The sequence below is a fragment of the Rhodnius prolixus genome, unplaced genomic scaffold (genome assembly GCF_049639745.1).
Source record: "Rhodnius prolixus isolate KJV_2025 unplaced genomic scaffold, Rpr scaffold_11, whole genome shotgun sequence".
Classification (NCBI taxonomy): domain Eukaryota; kingdom Metazoa; phylum Arthropoda; class Insecta; order Hemiptera; family Reduviidae; genus Rhodnius; species Rhodnius prolixus.
Window position 1 is genome coordinate 8,177,676 of NW_027411625.1, and position 13,738 is coordinate 8,191,413.

The 13,738-nt window shown below is 35.2% G+C and overlaps 1 protein-coding gene across 15 annotated transcripts in view; it reads right to left on the bottom strand.

Moving 5' to 3' along the window:
• Nucleotides 1-10,573: 10,573 nt before the first annotated feature.
• The window catches only part of LOC141459173 (uncharacterized), a 28,928-nt gene continuing 25,763 nt past the window's right edge, over nt 10,574-13,738 (bottom strand). For all 15 annotated transcript variants that reach the window (XM_074137917.1, XM_074137920.1, XM_074137919.1 and 12 more), the window contains one exon: nt 10,574-11,093. In XM_074137917.1, the coding sequence (XP_073994018.1) occupies nt 10,788-11,093 (306 nt within the window). In that variant the 3' untranslated portion in view covers nt 10,574-10,787. The remainder of the gene's footprint in view (nt 11,094-13,738) is intronic.

Consider the following 13,738-nt stretch of genomic DNA (forward strand, 5'->3'; position numbering starts at 1 on the left):
ACGAGTTCCATCAATCCAACACTCGCACTTGGTATTTACCATAGTAAAAGCTTATGGCGTGTACAGCACACGCTATACCAAATATTTTACGATTCCATTTCAATGTTTCCGATTTACGATCCATTTACGATTTTAAAATTTCAAATTTTACATTTTCATGGTTTCTTGGAAATGTTAAATTGAATGTTCATAGATTTCGATTTATTTTCATTTTGAATTAATTATTTCATGTGACATTGCGTTGGCATTGGAATTTCTACCGTCATAAAAAAATCCATAAAAAATTATTTGTATCTTGTTGCGGTAATTATATTTTATTTATAATCGGAAACACCTGTAGGCATTTCAAATTCTTATTCCACAGCATGCCACATCATACAGGATTAGAGTGGACGCTCACCTAACCCATTTCGAAGAGTTTGGCGACGCAGCCAATCTGACGCCCAAGCGTCCACTAGTTATAGCTTCCAACTAACACAGAACTCCAGGAAATATAGCAAACAATATTTTCAAACACTTTATTGTGAATTAAGGCACACAAGTGTAAAAATGGCACCATATTACAAAGTATGAAAAACAATTATTATTTACTTTAAATACTGAAATTATAAAGTACAAATTTTAAAAATCTATAAAACAGAAGAAAAATATACATCCTTTAAAGTTACAATATTAATTTAGAGAGAGGGGGCAGCAATTTTTGAAAATACAAAATTTATATCAATAAATTTGACAACTGTTATATTTGTGAAAAATTAAAAACTATTGTAATAATAGGGTGGACTGACTGTAAGGCACTTCCTGCACAATGCTTCTACATTAGGAAACACGCCAATACCACAGCCATAACAATGCAACACAACAATTAAACAATACAAAAATACAAATTATGGAAATATTAGCTGAATAAAAAAAAAGAGTGAATTCACTTGCAACTACTGGTAGAAGGACACAACTAACCCGGAAGTTACACTTACTAAAATTTTGGTTTTTGGTTCTCTAAAACCTTTTAGTCACATTTCCAGTAATTAGTCTGATCTTGTTGAAGCAGTGGTTGCTCCTTATGAGGCCACTGAATAGTTTTGATGCTACGATTATCCTTAGGGGACTGTTCGATAGAAATGTCATGTTGATTGATTTCCCTAACCAGTCTGTTACAACTATTATAAATGGAACCATTGCAATATTAGTCCCAATTGTCAGACAGCAAGCTAGAAGGTGATTACAGGGACTTCGGGACTCTCCTGACCTTGTTATCAGTTTAATGTTTTGTTTAACCTTTCTGTGCAAGAGGAATAACTTGCAATGTCTTGAGCGTTACCTTGCGCCACTGAATTGAAGAATACTGAAAAAATCTATTTTAAAAAATCCAAGCGAACATTGCAGAAGTAAGTGAGAAAAATAGTATGTTCACAAAACGCTTTTAGAAGAGAGGCGAGGCTGGTTAAAGTAGTGTGTCCGGCTAGAAAATGGACTTCAATTGTTAGCATCTGGTAATGTTTTTTATTTGTTGAAATCTCTGACTGAAGTGAAGTAGGAAGATTTGGCCATATAGATGGTTGAAGCCAAGACGAAAGAGATTGAGATTTAGAGAAGAGTTTAAGTGAATAAACCATACGTTTTTTCAACGTAAAATCAAGGCTTAACCAAGGTAATCAAATCCAGCAAGCAATCTGAGGGAGTCAAAGTGCTTGTTAAATAAACTGACTTACCACTCATCTTAACGAGTCCATAATTACCAAAGCCAGAGGAAGGATAGCACTTCAAACACGAGCCACCAGAAAACAAGTTTACCCTACGCTGTTCTAGCTCCGACACAGAGAAAAGAGGGAGTGACAGAATTAAACTTGATATTGTAAATTTTGGTGAAGCAATAGGAAGCTAGCCATTCTGTTAATAGGCCTCAAACCATAAAAGGTCTCAGACGGAAAAATTGTCGCTCGCAAACTAGATTCTAGAGACACGAGATGAGTTAACAGGTCTGGGGCGCCGCGTTGCTGCAAACTTGATATTCCAGGCAAAGCCAGGTCTATCCATCTGCGGTTCGAAGAGAATCCAGCATTCTTAACATAACTAAGATCGATTAGCTGATTAGTCCTGGACTGTTGAGTCTGAAGTCGACTGTTACACACAGAGCGCTTGCAAGCGAAGTCTCATACCTCACCTAGGTGCTGTGTGCAATATAAATAGTTACAAAAATAAAACTAAAAATAATGTTCCTATAGTCGGTAAGTACCATCATAGTTCACAAACCTTCTTCCCCCAACACACTAAAGAGATCAAAAAGTCAGGAATTTAATTTTTGGATAATAAATCCATATTTAAGGTATTACACTAACTTAAAATGCAAGAAATAGGATATCTATTCTGCTTTATGGCTTTGGCATTAATTCTTTTATAATACAAAACACTTACAAAATAAAATAAAATACAAAATTGGAAGGCGCAGGTCCAAGCGGTAAGATTGATAGGCCAACTTTATGTTTATTTAATTCGGTTTAGATGCTGCCAATCCCGGCTATAGAAAACACATTAAGTTAAAAAAGTGGTTTTGTATTGATCCTGAACCAAAACTTTGGATTTAGGGTATTTTCATTGACAGCATTTCTATGAACTTATTGAATTTCAGTGTACTTATAGTGGAAGATTGCCTACTTCCGAGCAACTCAGTACGGAAACGACCTTTTCTATTTCAGTATTACAGGATGATCTGTTTCTTAGATTTTGATGAAAAAGACCACTTTAAGGATACTGCGCTGCAAGAAGACAGAGCTCTATTTTTGTTTAGAGATTTAATTTTATTCTCTACTGAACATATAAATATTCTCCTTCAGAAATGCAGCAGATGGATAGATGTCCTTCAATCAGTGTGAAATTTCAGTTGAAATTTTTACCCAAACTTCAACTATAGTTTCCTTTCTTTACTTTTTCATTTCTACAATAGCATTGTTGGGAATCCTTCTTTGCTGGAGTGTTGCCAGTAAACTAACTAAATGCATGATGTAGAGAACGGACAGAAAGTTAAGGATTTCTTAACTCGCTTTAAGCAGAATCTAGGAAATTCTACATTTCAGGAGGAGGTTTTAAAAAATCAAATTTGTGTTTGGTACTGAGCCTTCCAATGTTCAGAGTAAAATAAACATAACTCTTCGCAGGGTAGCCTCAAAATTAATAACTAAAACAAAATTTTAACCAATCACACACATTATGTGCTCACATTTAGAGATTGCACAAACACTTGTTCTTAGAAAACATTTAACTGGATTCAAAAATAAACCACTCCACCAACCAACACAACCAAAAATAAGCTTTAAAATAAACAAAACTTAAATGTAATAATTTTAAACTCTAGAATATACAAATAAAACAAATTTTTGGTTTGCAAACATTTGACTGTAACTAGAAAGTTAGATCGCACACACCTTTCAGATTGTACTAACACATTAGTTCACGTAAAAGACAACTCTGCAGAAGTTTGTTGAGGCCGTTTTGGGAGCGCAGAGAGTGCGAAAATGCATCAATACCTGCATGACATTCCCTTCCTTTAAACTCAGACTTCCTTTTCTTTATAAAACCTAAGGTTTAGCTGACAAATTTTACAACAAAATCTATTTGCATTAATCTCAGAATATGAATTTGACTGCAAGCGTTCGAAGTAAAAGAAAAAACAACTATGCTACAAACGGTCAGAAAAAATAAAGGCCAGCCCGCTGTGAGGGGCCTGCACTAGCGGAGTACCTTGCTGAACGCCACAATTCGGGTTCTTTTTGTACCAATCCTTAAAAATCAGTTCTGTAACAACATTGTTAAAATCATAACTTCATCTACTTAGATGTGCACGATCTAGCTGCAACAACGCACATCTTACAAAACTTCCAACACATCAATTTTGTACTTTAAAAATAATAATAAAACCGAAAATTCAGTCTTCAGGAATTTTTTTTTTTGTTATTTTAAAAAATTGAAAATAAAATAACAACTAAAAGTAGCAGCAGTGCGCAACAAATAAATATTTCAATAAAACTTTTAAGAGATTTGTTGCTTAAAGAATATTTCAGCTTGCCCTTCACAGCTGGAACCCTCTAATTTCAGAATACAAATAAAACAAAGTTAACAAATGATTTTTTGGTTTTAAACAACAATTTCCACAATAAGTTTAAATTACATGGGAATGCTGTGGTTTGCGGAGACAGTCTTACTGAGTGCTCAGAGAAGCAAAAACCAAGACATAGCTTGCAAACACAGCAAAAATGCAAACTGATCTAAATATTAATTTAGAAAATAGTTTCAAAAATACAAAATGGTGGTGTGGTGCACTCTTTTCCCTCCAATAATAACATTAAGTAAATTGACTGTTTTGTAATTTTTGACAAAAATAGAACAGTTACAAATATTCTAAATGGAACTAGGAAGTTTTTAAGAACTAGAGGCATATGTTTTCTTACTCCAGGTTTTTGGAACTCACTGCTGCTAGACACCGGCTATCAAATATATATTATATATATATATATTTATTTATAATTTCACAACACTGGCGAAACGCTTACTATGTACGTTATACATTACAAACAACCCGACTGAGCCCTTAGCTGTTTCTCTGCTTCTTGCTAATAATCTGAATGCAGAAACATTAACAAACGGAAAATTTTTAAAAATGAGAAACAGCCTAATTTAGTTCATCTAAAATGCTTGCTTTTTCTTCTTTCAAGTTTTGAACCCTGGTTTGTTGGGTGTTGGCCTTACATAACACATCTCCATATTATGACAGAGCTACTGATGAGGTCACAAATCCATGCCGAAGTGGTTGGCAACTAGAGAAAACGAGTTTTTAAGAGCCGTACTCAACAAACCCGGGTTCAAAATTATTATTTCATATATATATATATATTCTCTCCGGCTGGCGCAAATTTACCACCAACTGTTAATTAATGTTCTTACAAAGTTTGTTGACAAGTAGTTTTGAACCTTTACAAAGTTCCACTTTACATATAACAGATATGTGTAAGGAAATTATTTTAACATATCTTTAGCAAAAATTTGTGTAAAAGGCTGCAAAAAGCAGAATTATTTTTTTACAGAGTGACCACACCTTGTATTACAGCTTTTTAAAAAATAAATTCTACAGAATACTTGAATTTATAAGAACCATTCGCGGAACTATTTTACGTTCTTTATGAAAGGGCGACGAGTTGCAGGTCCACCTAGAGTTGCGGCACGGAATCGTCTTCAACAGAGTGTGTTAACAGACCGGTATCGGACAACACACTGTTTGCTGCATGGGAGCTCACACAGTGGTTGGACTCATATCGGTCCTGGATCACACACAACCTAGTGAAGGCCTCGAACACGAAAGCCATTAACTCTATTCTAGCCGCAACTCCCGACTCGCCTATCAAATTCCATCTTTACTTTCATCACATTCATTTTTGGTTATACCGGGCATTTTCTTCACATGGAAATCACGTTATGCGGCAGGAGCAAGTGGACTGTTTGCGGCAAGCACAATATGTCAAGTATCGTCATCAAACATCACCTCCAAAGAAGGAATGCAGATGGAATGAGATTGACGAAGTCGGTCATCGGGCACTAGGTGGAGCTCTGAGTACACCCCCGCTTCCAACTCAAAATAACCTTTTACATTATTAACAAAAACTTACCAATATTATAATAAACAAATACGGTAACTAACATTGGAAGATTTGTTTTTTACGATCAAAATTTATTTTGAAATTCCCAAAAAAATAGACATGTTTGGACATGTTCACAAAGGAGAGTTGGAATGTTGGATCAGAAGAAAACAAAAAAGCTCTTCTACTGACAGCACAGTTCCAGATACTATCAAGTATTGATAGAAACAAGCACCTTGTTCCAACTACTTGCAGTATCCACAGCGTTTACCCATACTTATTACTACAGTTACATATTATTTTTATACAGGGTAGCTTCAAAACTGAAATAAAACAAAAGTCTTGAACACTTACAATTTATATTTTAAATTTTTTCTTCTTTATTTTGAGCGTATTTTTAAGTTCAATAAGTACATTAAATTTTGGGAGGAATGTTTACTTTCTGCAGAAGAAACTTTGGTCCACAGTACATTCTGTTTTCTCAATCAGTCGATTGAGGATTGAGAGACCTTGACCACATTCTACCTTTACCACACATGTTTATAATCTGTAATTGTAGAAACCAACTGTTATTGGAGATGTTAACCTAATAGTTCCAACCCAGTATCCTTGTTCTTTCCCCTGCATTCTCTTTATTTACAACAAATGTGCACGTTCAATACAGCAGCCACTGATATCTTGGGCTGTGTGCACCAAAATGCAAGCTACCTCCCATCTTCACAATAACTAATCAACCTCAACTTCTGCTTATCTTAGTTCAAGCGCTTCTTCAGCTTTTACTGGACTATCATATTGCACGCAATACTGGGCAGATTCACTAAATTCATACACAAAACTGACTAGATTCCAATTAACTTTACAAAATTATTTTTAAGTAAGAGCCCCTCCAAAACTCTATTACCTGCCATCCATCCTAAACCTGCTTTGTCAAATCAACCAATGCTACTCTTACTACCCCATATGGGTGTTATTCTTAAGACAAGATTTTAATATTCCTTCAAAATACCAAATCAATATTGTAACCAATAGAATGCAAGCCAGTCTTAAGTGCAAAACTGATGTACCAACTAATTACATTTTATTATGTATTTGAGTATAAACTTGTGGTATCTGTAGAATGTAATCAGTGTTGTGAATGAGAGAAACAATGTGATGGAACCTTCCAAGAAGATTTATTCAAACTTGTGTTTGAAGAACGCCAACTTTTATTAAAATATTTAAATATTTAAACAATCAATATTTTATATTAAATAGATAATATATATTCAAATAAAAATAACCGACACATACTTGATTTGGAAAATCAATAAACTCTATTTTCTTAATATTTTAATAATATTTATATATATATTTAACTTTATTGAAAATATTTACTATTTAATTTTTAATAAATTTGTTTTTGGTAACCAAAATCTCTACTTAAATCTATACACTTACAATTCATTTAGTTTGATAAAATATCTCATTTGTTATTCAAATTTTTATTTATTTAGTTCTAAATTCTATCACTTCAAACAGATTATTAAGTACTACTCCATGTCGCTGCTCGCTACCTGTCAACAGCTCAGCAACAAACTGAGCGCCACCAGTTTTATGGGATGTTGAGGCGCTCAATACAACTTTTAGTACTCTGCCTCCTACATGGCAAACTTTCGTCTGATTTGCATGTGTATCGCGAATTTCACCCGAACCACTGATAGCCAAACCCAACAGTGAGGTCTGCGCACATTCAACCTCTACATTTTCCCATAGAAACAACTTTCTAATAGGAAAGTCCATAAAAACATTTTGGAGGTGGATAAGCCGAAGCCTGTAAAATCTGAGCTGGGCATACACTTTAAGTTCTGCACATTCTTGAAAACAGCTCAGCAGAGTCTCTGATGTAGAACATACCAGCGTCAACTGACTAACTGAACTGTCACGGAATCACAGATCCAAATACAACAAAAAATCTGTCTCATCATCAATAACATCATGGGCCGTTCATCTAGTCTAAACACAATTCTACCTGATTGTGAATTCATTACAAAAGAGACGTGACGTGACTGAGACTTCCACACAATTTTCCTCTGAATGAACTGATAGAAATTAAAGTCCCGGGTAAAAAGAAATTATTGTAAAAATTTCATATAATTTTATAAAAATATTTGTTTAGTTTCTAAAATTTATTATTTTATTTTATTTTGGTAATGATATATTGTATTAAATTTATATTACACATTTATCTACATAGCGATATACTACTGTTAGGTTAGGTTGACCACACAAAGAGCATCAAATAGAAATCTTTAAGATCAGAGATATCTGGTGTGTTGCTCACTGTACATTCAACAAAGAATAGCTGCAGCTGGACATGCGAGTGGGGCCTCACTTCACTCAACTAGCCTGCCTGTTCCAGCACAATAACCATCTTTAAAATCCATGAATTAATTTGATCAGAAAACTGATCTCAACTTTTCCTTTCAACTGCCAGTTAGTTTATTAATATCACAGGAGCATCTTAAAATCTCCAAGCTGAAATGAGAATATGGTTACAAAGATCTAGACCAATTCTAGGAATGGTTACCCATACACAATGCCACAATTTTGCTTAAAAATGCAGATTTTTAAGTTATATTTCTTATAATATGGAGTATTTCTTTTACTACTACAGAGTGTAAACGAAATCTAAGAAAAAAAAAAGATTTGGCGAACAAACTAGCTTTCAGCACCTATCAGCAACTGATCGATTAATCCATAAATTTCGGCTCCTCAAACCGAAACTATAGGGGCAGAACAATCGAAATAAACCAAGCTGACTGGTGGTGGATTTGTTAAGATTACTGCATGGCAGGCTGGTTGCGGTTAACTGGCTAGGAAAAGGAGCTTAATAGACTAAGAAAGTTGAAGTACAGTAGGTTTCTGTTTTGAAAGAGAACTCAGCGACCTTGCATACAAACCAGGTCTTGCTATATATATGTTAGGTTCGCCTACACTGAACACATAATCATAGCCAGTAAAGAGTGGCCAACCTAAAAACTGTCTAACCATTAATACTCTCGATACTTTGGTCAGAGGAATGTTTTAATTTTAAAAAAGTATTATTTTTATTTTTTTTATAGTTATTTGTTAAAAAAATAATCTTTATATATTTCTTTATAAAATGGTCAGGTGAACTCGATCTTAAGTAGGTACTGCGAATATAGTTTCAAACCTGGCATCTAAACCCGGTATGTTAAAATAAAACGTTTTTAGAGAGCAATTCTTTGATAGAACACTCTGGTAATCAATTATTCAATGGTAGTTATTCCTAATACATTCATAAAATACACAAATTTAAACTATAATTACAAACACTATGAATACATCTGGTGAACACACCGTCCAACTGTTTCCTGCAACCTATTGGTGGCGTGTCACCTGACATTCTCCTTCGCTAGCAAAATTGAATTTGCCTTAATTAAATTTCATGAGGAACAATAATTTTAGAAAAAGGTGTCTTCACACAGAACAGTTATAGTTTGCTGGCAGTCAATGATAGTGCCAGCCTACAAGCACTTACTAATACCCTCTATAGAGTACGCCAAAGAAGTCGGTGCCGATCAGGTTTAGTAAAATTCTAACTATAATTTTTTCAAGTGCACTACGATTTTGTATTGCATTATACAAACATTGTGTGAAAGGTAATTGTAAATTTTGGGAGAAATCGCAGGTCTGAGGTAAATTTTGGGAAATATACAGAAGATGGTTGGCACCAAGTGCAATCTGATTCAACAAAGAGGAACAAAACTGGCAAAAAAAGGATCCGTAATCATCGATAAACTGGCGCCACAACTTGGCTTTTTTTTTTCAAAAAACTTTTATTTCTTTTTAAGTGTTGGCCAAAAAATGGGAAGCGATTTGAATGAGCACCTTCACCAAAGTGCACAATCACAATCCGAGAGAACCTATGGATGTATTAGCAGTAACCAGGCTCATGGCAAGGTATATTTGTTTAATTCAATATAAAATTTGATATAAGTTTACACAACTTTCAGACGTCAGAAGTAGTGTGCTTTTCTAGTTGATGCCTAGTGCTGTAAAGCTGTACTCGTCTTCTGTTTTGTGAGTTGCTTGGCATTTGTTTGCAGCTGGGATAAACCTAGCGGAAAGCACATTTTATTAAGCAACACCAAAAAAAACACCATCGCGGGGATTTTGTACCGCGGTGCTAATGACAACTTAATATTGTGACTTTCTCTATCAATCAAGGCTGATGTAAACTGGAACTTACAAGAGAGATGCTACCACTGAACGGCACCTGGTCTTCAATGCACTGCTTTGCTCATATAGAAGGCAATTACAGCCGAATTACAGTATTACAAGCAGCTGTGTGAACACACTTCAGAGACAACAGAACATATCACCAAAACAAACCTACCCGTTTATACATTCGCTCGGCCACTTGCCAATTATTTATCCTGTTCCACTGAGTTATATGTGAAGCAGCAATGGAACAGCAGCTAAGGAGTCGGACACTATTAAATAAAACTTATCTTCTCTAAATTTGATTCTGGTAAAGTTGTGAAAGTCATGTTACTTTATGGCCGAGCTAAATAAAATAAATTAAAATATAATAATAATAATTTTAAACGTATTTACATGATAGGATATTGTCTAATGAAAGTAAACAACGCAAGCAAACAAACCACTTGCATAAACAAAAAACCACTAGTATTTACATGAGATTCAACCGCTTTTTTCTTTTGATTTCTTTTTCATTTGTTTGTTTGATTTTGTATTTAAATCGCCGATCCATTGACGTCACAAGAGAGTTTACAATTCTATTCTACTTTGTGACCAGCAGTGCCAGTTTTAGTGATCCATTTTGACTCGGGAAGTAAATGCACGCAGCTGTCTACCATCCCTTCTTCTAAACACAGCAATCCTTCTTTAATAATCATTTCAGTTTATTTTGTTTTTGATGGTTAGTATTTAAAGAACTTTTGAAAGATATTATTGCAAACAAGAGAAGAGCAGAGAGTAGCCAAAATCAATTGTAAAGGCCCATAAGGTGGCTGTTAGGCAGAGATTGGCAGGTCTGTTTCACGTTTTATTTTATTTTTTTTATGCAAGTGATTTAAAACAAAGTAAATCTGACAGTATATAAAAGTAAATACAAAAGGAAAAACTAGTTGGCACTCAATCGAGGTCAGTGAAATGACTTGAATGGTGGTAGTAGTTTCGAAAACCTGGTACATGCGGTAAATGTACCAGAAATTCGTGATCCTTAGGCGTCAAAGTTGGTACAGTAGGGTCGTAGGATCCGGTCGCTCTTTGGTAGGCCCGGTGGTGAGCTCGACGCTGCACCAACTCCAATCTGCGGTGTCCGGCCGAGCGATCATGTCTAAACATCTCCTCTTTGGACAGATAGCTTTGCCCACACAATAAACAGTGATGTATTTCTACATCTACTTTCTCATCATTACTATCATCTCTATTACAATCCTGCAACAAACAAAAAATATATGTTTGGGATATCAGGGTCACATACTGTCAAGTAATTGTACATTCAGAACTACAAAGTACTTGAGAAAATTTGCTCATAAGTAAAATAGTGCTAAACAGTAACGTCACAGAAGTGGAGCGTGATGGCAAGAGCTAGCTGTCAGCAGGTACACAACGACATGAGCTTGACCCGACATGGAAATGCCAACAATTCTAACCTATCATGCGCCAACTGCTTAGAAAAAAATACTTTTTTATGACACTTTTTAATTCACCTGGCAGCTCTTTTGTGGCATCAATACGCAAACATATAACTGGGTGCTGGAACAGTCTCATATTGTTCATGTCCAACTTCAAACCCGAAAGCTCCAATCTTGGAGTTTGTCTAATCTACCTTATTTTCATCTAAAATTGATATCGTTTGTTTCACTATCTGACCTAGTTCCTAAATTACAACACCCACTTTTGAAAAGTTAAATTACTCGAAAAAAAATTTCACAACAAAAGTGGTTTCTTGATACGAATGCAAGTAGCACAATGCCGCAGCCAGAAAACAAGAAAAGAAAACCGAGGTTTGCTATTGTTGAATATACTGTAATCACATATTCCTCGTAACGAAAAAAACAAACAAAAAACCTAATTTGCTCAATCCTTATTGAAGCAACAGAATTGATACTTAATATTTATAATTGTGAAATGGATTCTAAGCGGCAGTAATGATCAATGTTCGGACAATCGGAAAATGTTGGGCAAAACAGGAAAGGTTGTTCTTAACGCAGGCAATAGTGAGGTTGATTCATTCAATGAGCCGCTAATCGGGTGGAGTATAAAAAATAATAGCACTATTTCCGATCAACATTCGTTTAACTGTACGACGGACTAATTCAATGAATGTGCGCGTAAAGAACAATTTGAGTAATTCTTAAATTCTTTTGAAAGGAGCTCGGAATTCTCTTCAGAGGGAATGAATTACTAGATTCATGCTAGAAGCTTATTCCGCCCAATTTTATTCCATTAATGAATTGGTATGTGTCATGCAGTTCAGTTAATGTAGAACCAACTTCATTAGACTGTAAAAACAGTTAACTGTTAAAACCAGAATCAGGACGATAATGAGCCGAAAGTCTAACGATAATCAAATATGAAAAGCTCCGATACATGCACAATTACATTTCTATAAAACTAACAGAAAATGTAAATTAAAATTTACATCATTTATACAATAAATTGAAGTTGTGCAAGTGTTTGGAGACATGGGAGATTACTTCTTAGTAGATGCTTAAATGTTGCATCGATTGTGCCTCCACCTTAACCAGCAGTGGGTATGAGAACTATCAGAGAGGCAACTCTGCACATCCCGGACTTGTAGACTCATTGAACTCATCCAAACTGAGATCTTATCTTGAGCAATAAGTCCGCAACTGCTCACACATAAATGGATAAAAATCCTAAATTGATTTCATTATTTAACCTAGCTACTTTACTTCTGCTACCTAGATTTCTGAGTAGAAAAAGCAAGTGGTGTTTGAAGGAATGTGCAAAAAAGCAGATCATTAAGTTTTCGTCAAGTTGAGCCTCACCACCACTGTCCAAGGGTATTTATCCAGACCACTTTTCTTGGCCCAAATGCTCGTCCCATCGATCCATAGATAATACCCGTATATTTGCAAGCTGTGACAGATGCAAAACCCACACACGCAACTCAACATAGCGAATCAAACTCAATATTTTAGCATGAAATTTATTAACATTAAAAAAATACTACATCTTTGTTTTAAACCAAACTAGTGTGCATAGAAAATTTGTATTAATTAAGCATGCATAGTGTAGGGTGGGTTGTTTTGTTGAAATAATGAATATAATAATGAAGAAGGACGGTTGTGGAAGTAATGGCGCAGAGTCCACGTGATCGAGTGAGAGACCTAAAGCGTCGCGAGGACCACTTCTTGGTTGCCTGACATCGCCAGGCTGCAACTTTATCATTCTCAGTAACTAAACTTTCAAACCTTATTCATTACTGTACTACAACATGTATAAAAAAAATATAACACAAAATACCCTCTATTAAATCTAACAAAGTTAAAGAAATCATTAGTTGAGGTTGATCTGACATGTGGTGATCAGAATAAAGGAGTTCACTAATATCTGTGCACTATGGAGAGTTAGCTGCATAGTTTCAGCATTAGTCAGATACTTGAAAGAAACTTGGTCACTATTCACAAGCTTCCAACAAGCTAAACTCGTTACCGATTTCCCAGCTTACATAAGACCAAAAAGAATTCACATGAGTTGCTATTAGCAAGACGGGCACAGTAATCTATGACATGTGACTTGCAGGTTATAGAGAGGCTATTCACTGCCACCTTAAAGTTCTGTTGTGGCTTCCGAGAATGACATCATCTTCATATCATGTAAATAGTTTTTGAATGTGTGTGGCGGCGAGTTGGGGTTGGCTAAACCCTAACTATGCATAAAGAATTACCCATTTGTGTTTTTGTTGGGATTTCATAATAGGTAGATAGTTCGGCGTGCTGCGCTATAGTAGTCATCTCTACCAGACAAAGATGTAGATCTGCACAATATTGAAAGGGTTAGACAAGATAGAGGGAAATGTGGCGCTTGGCATTATTGAATATAGAAAGGAT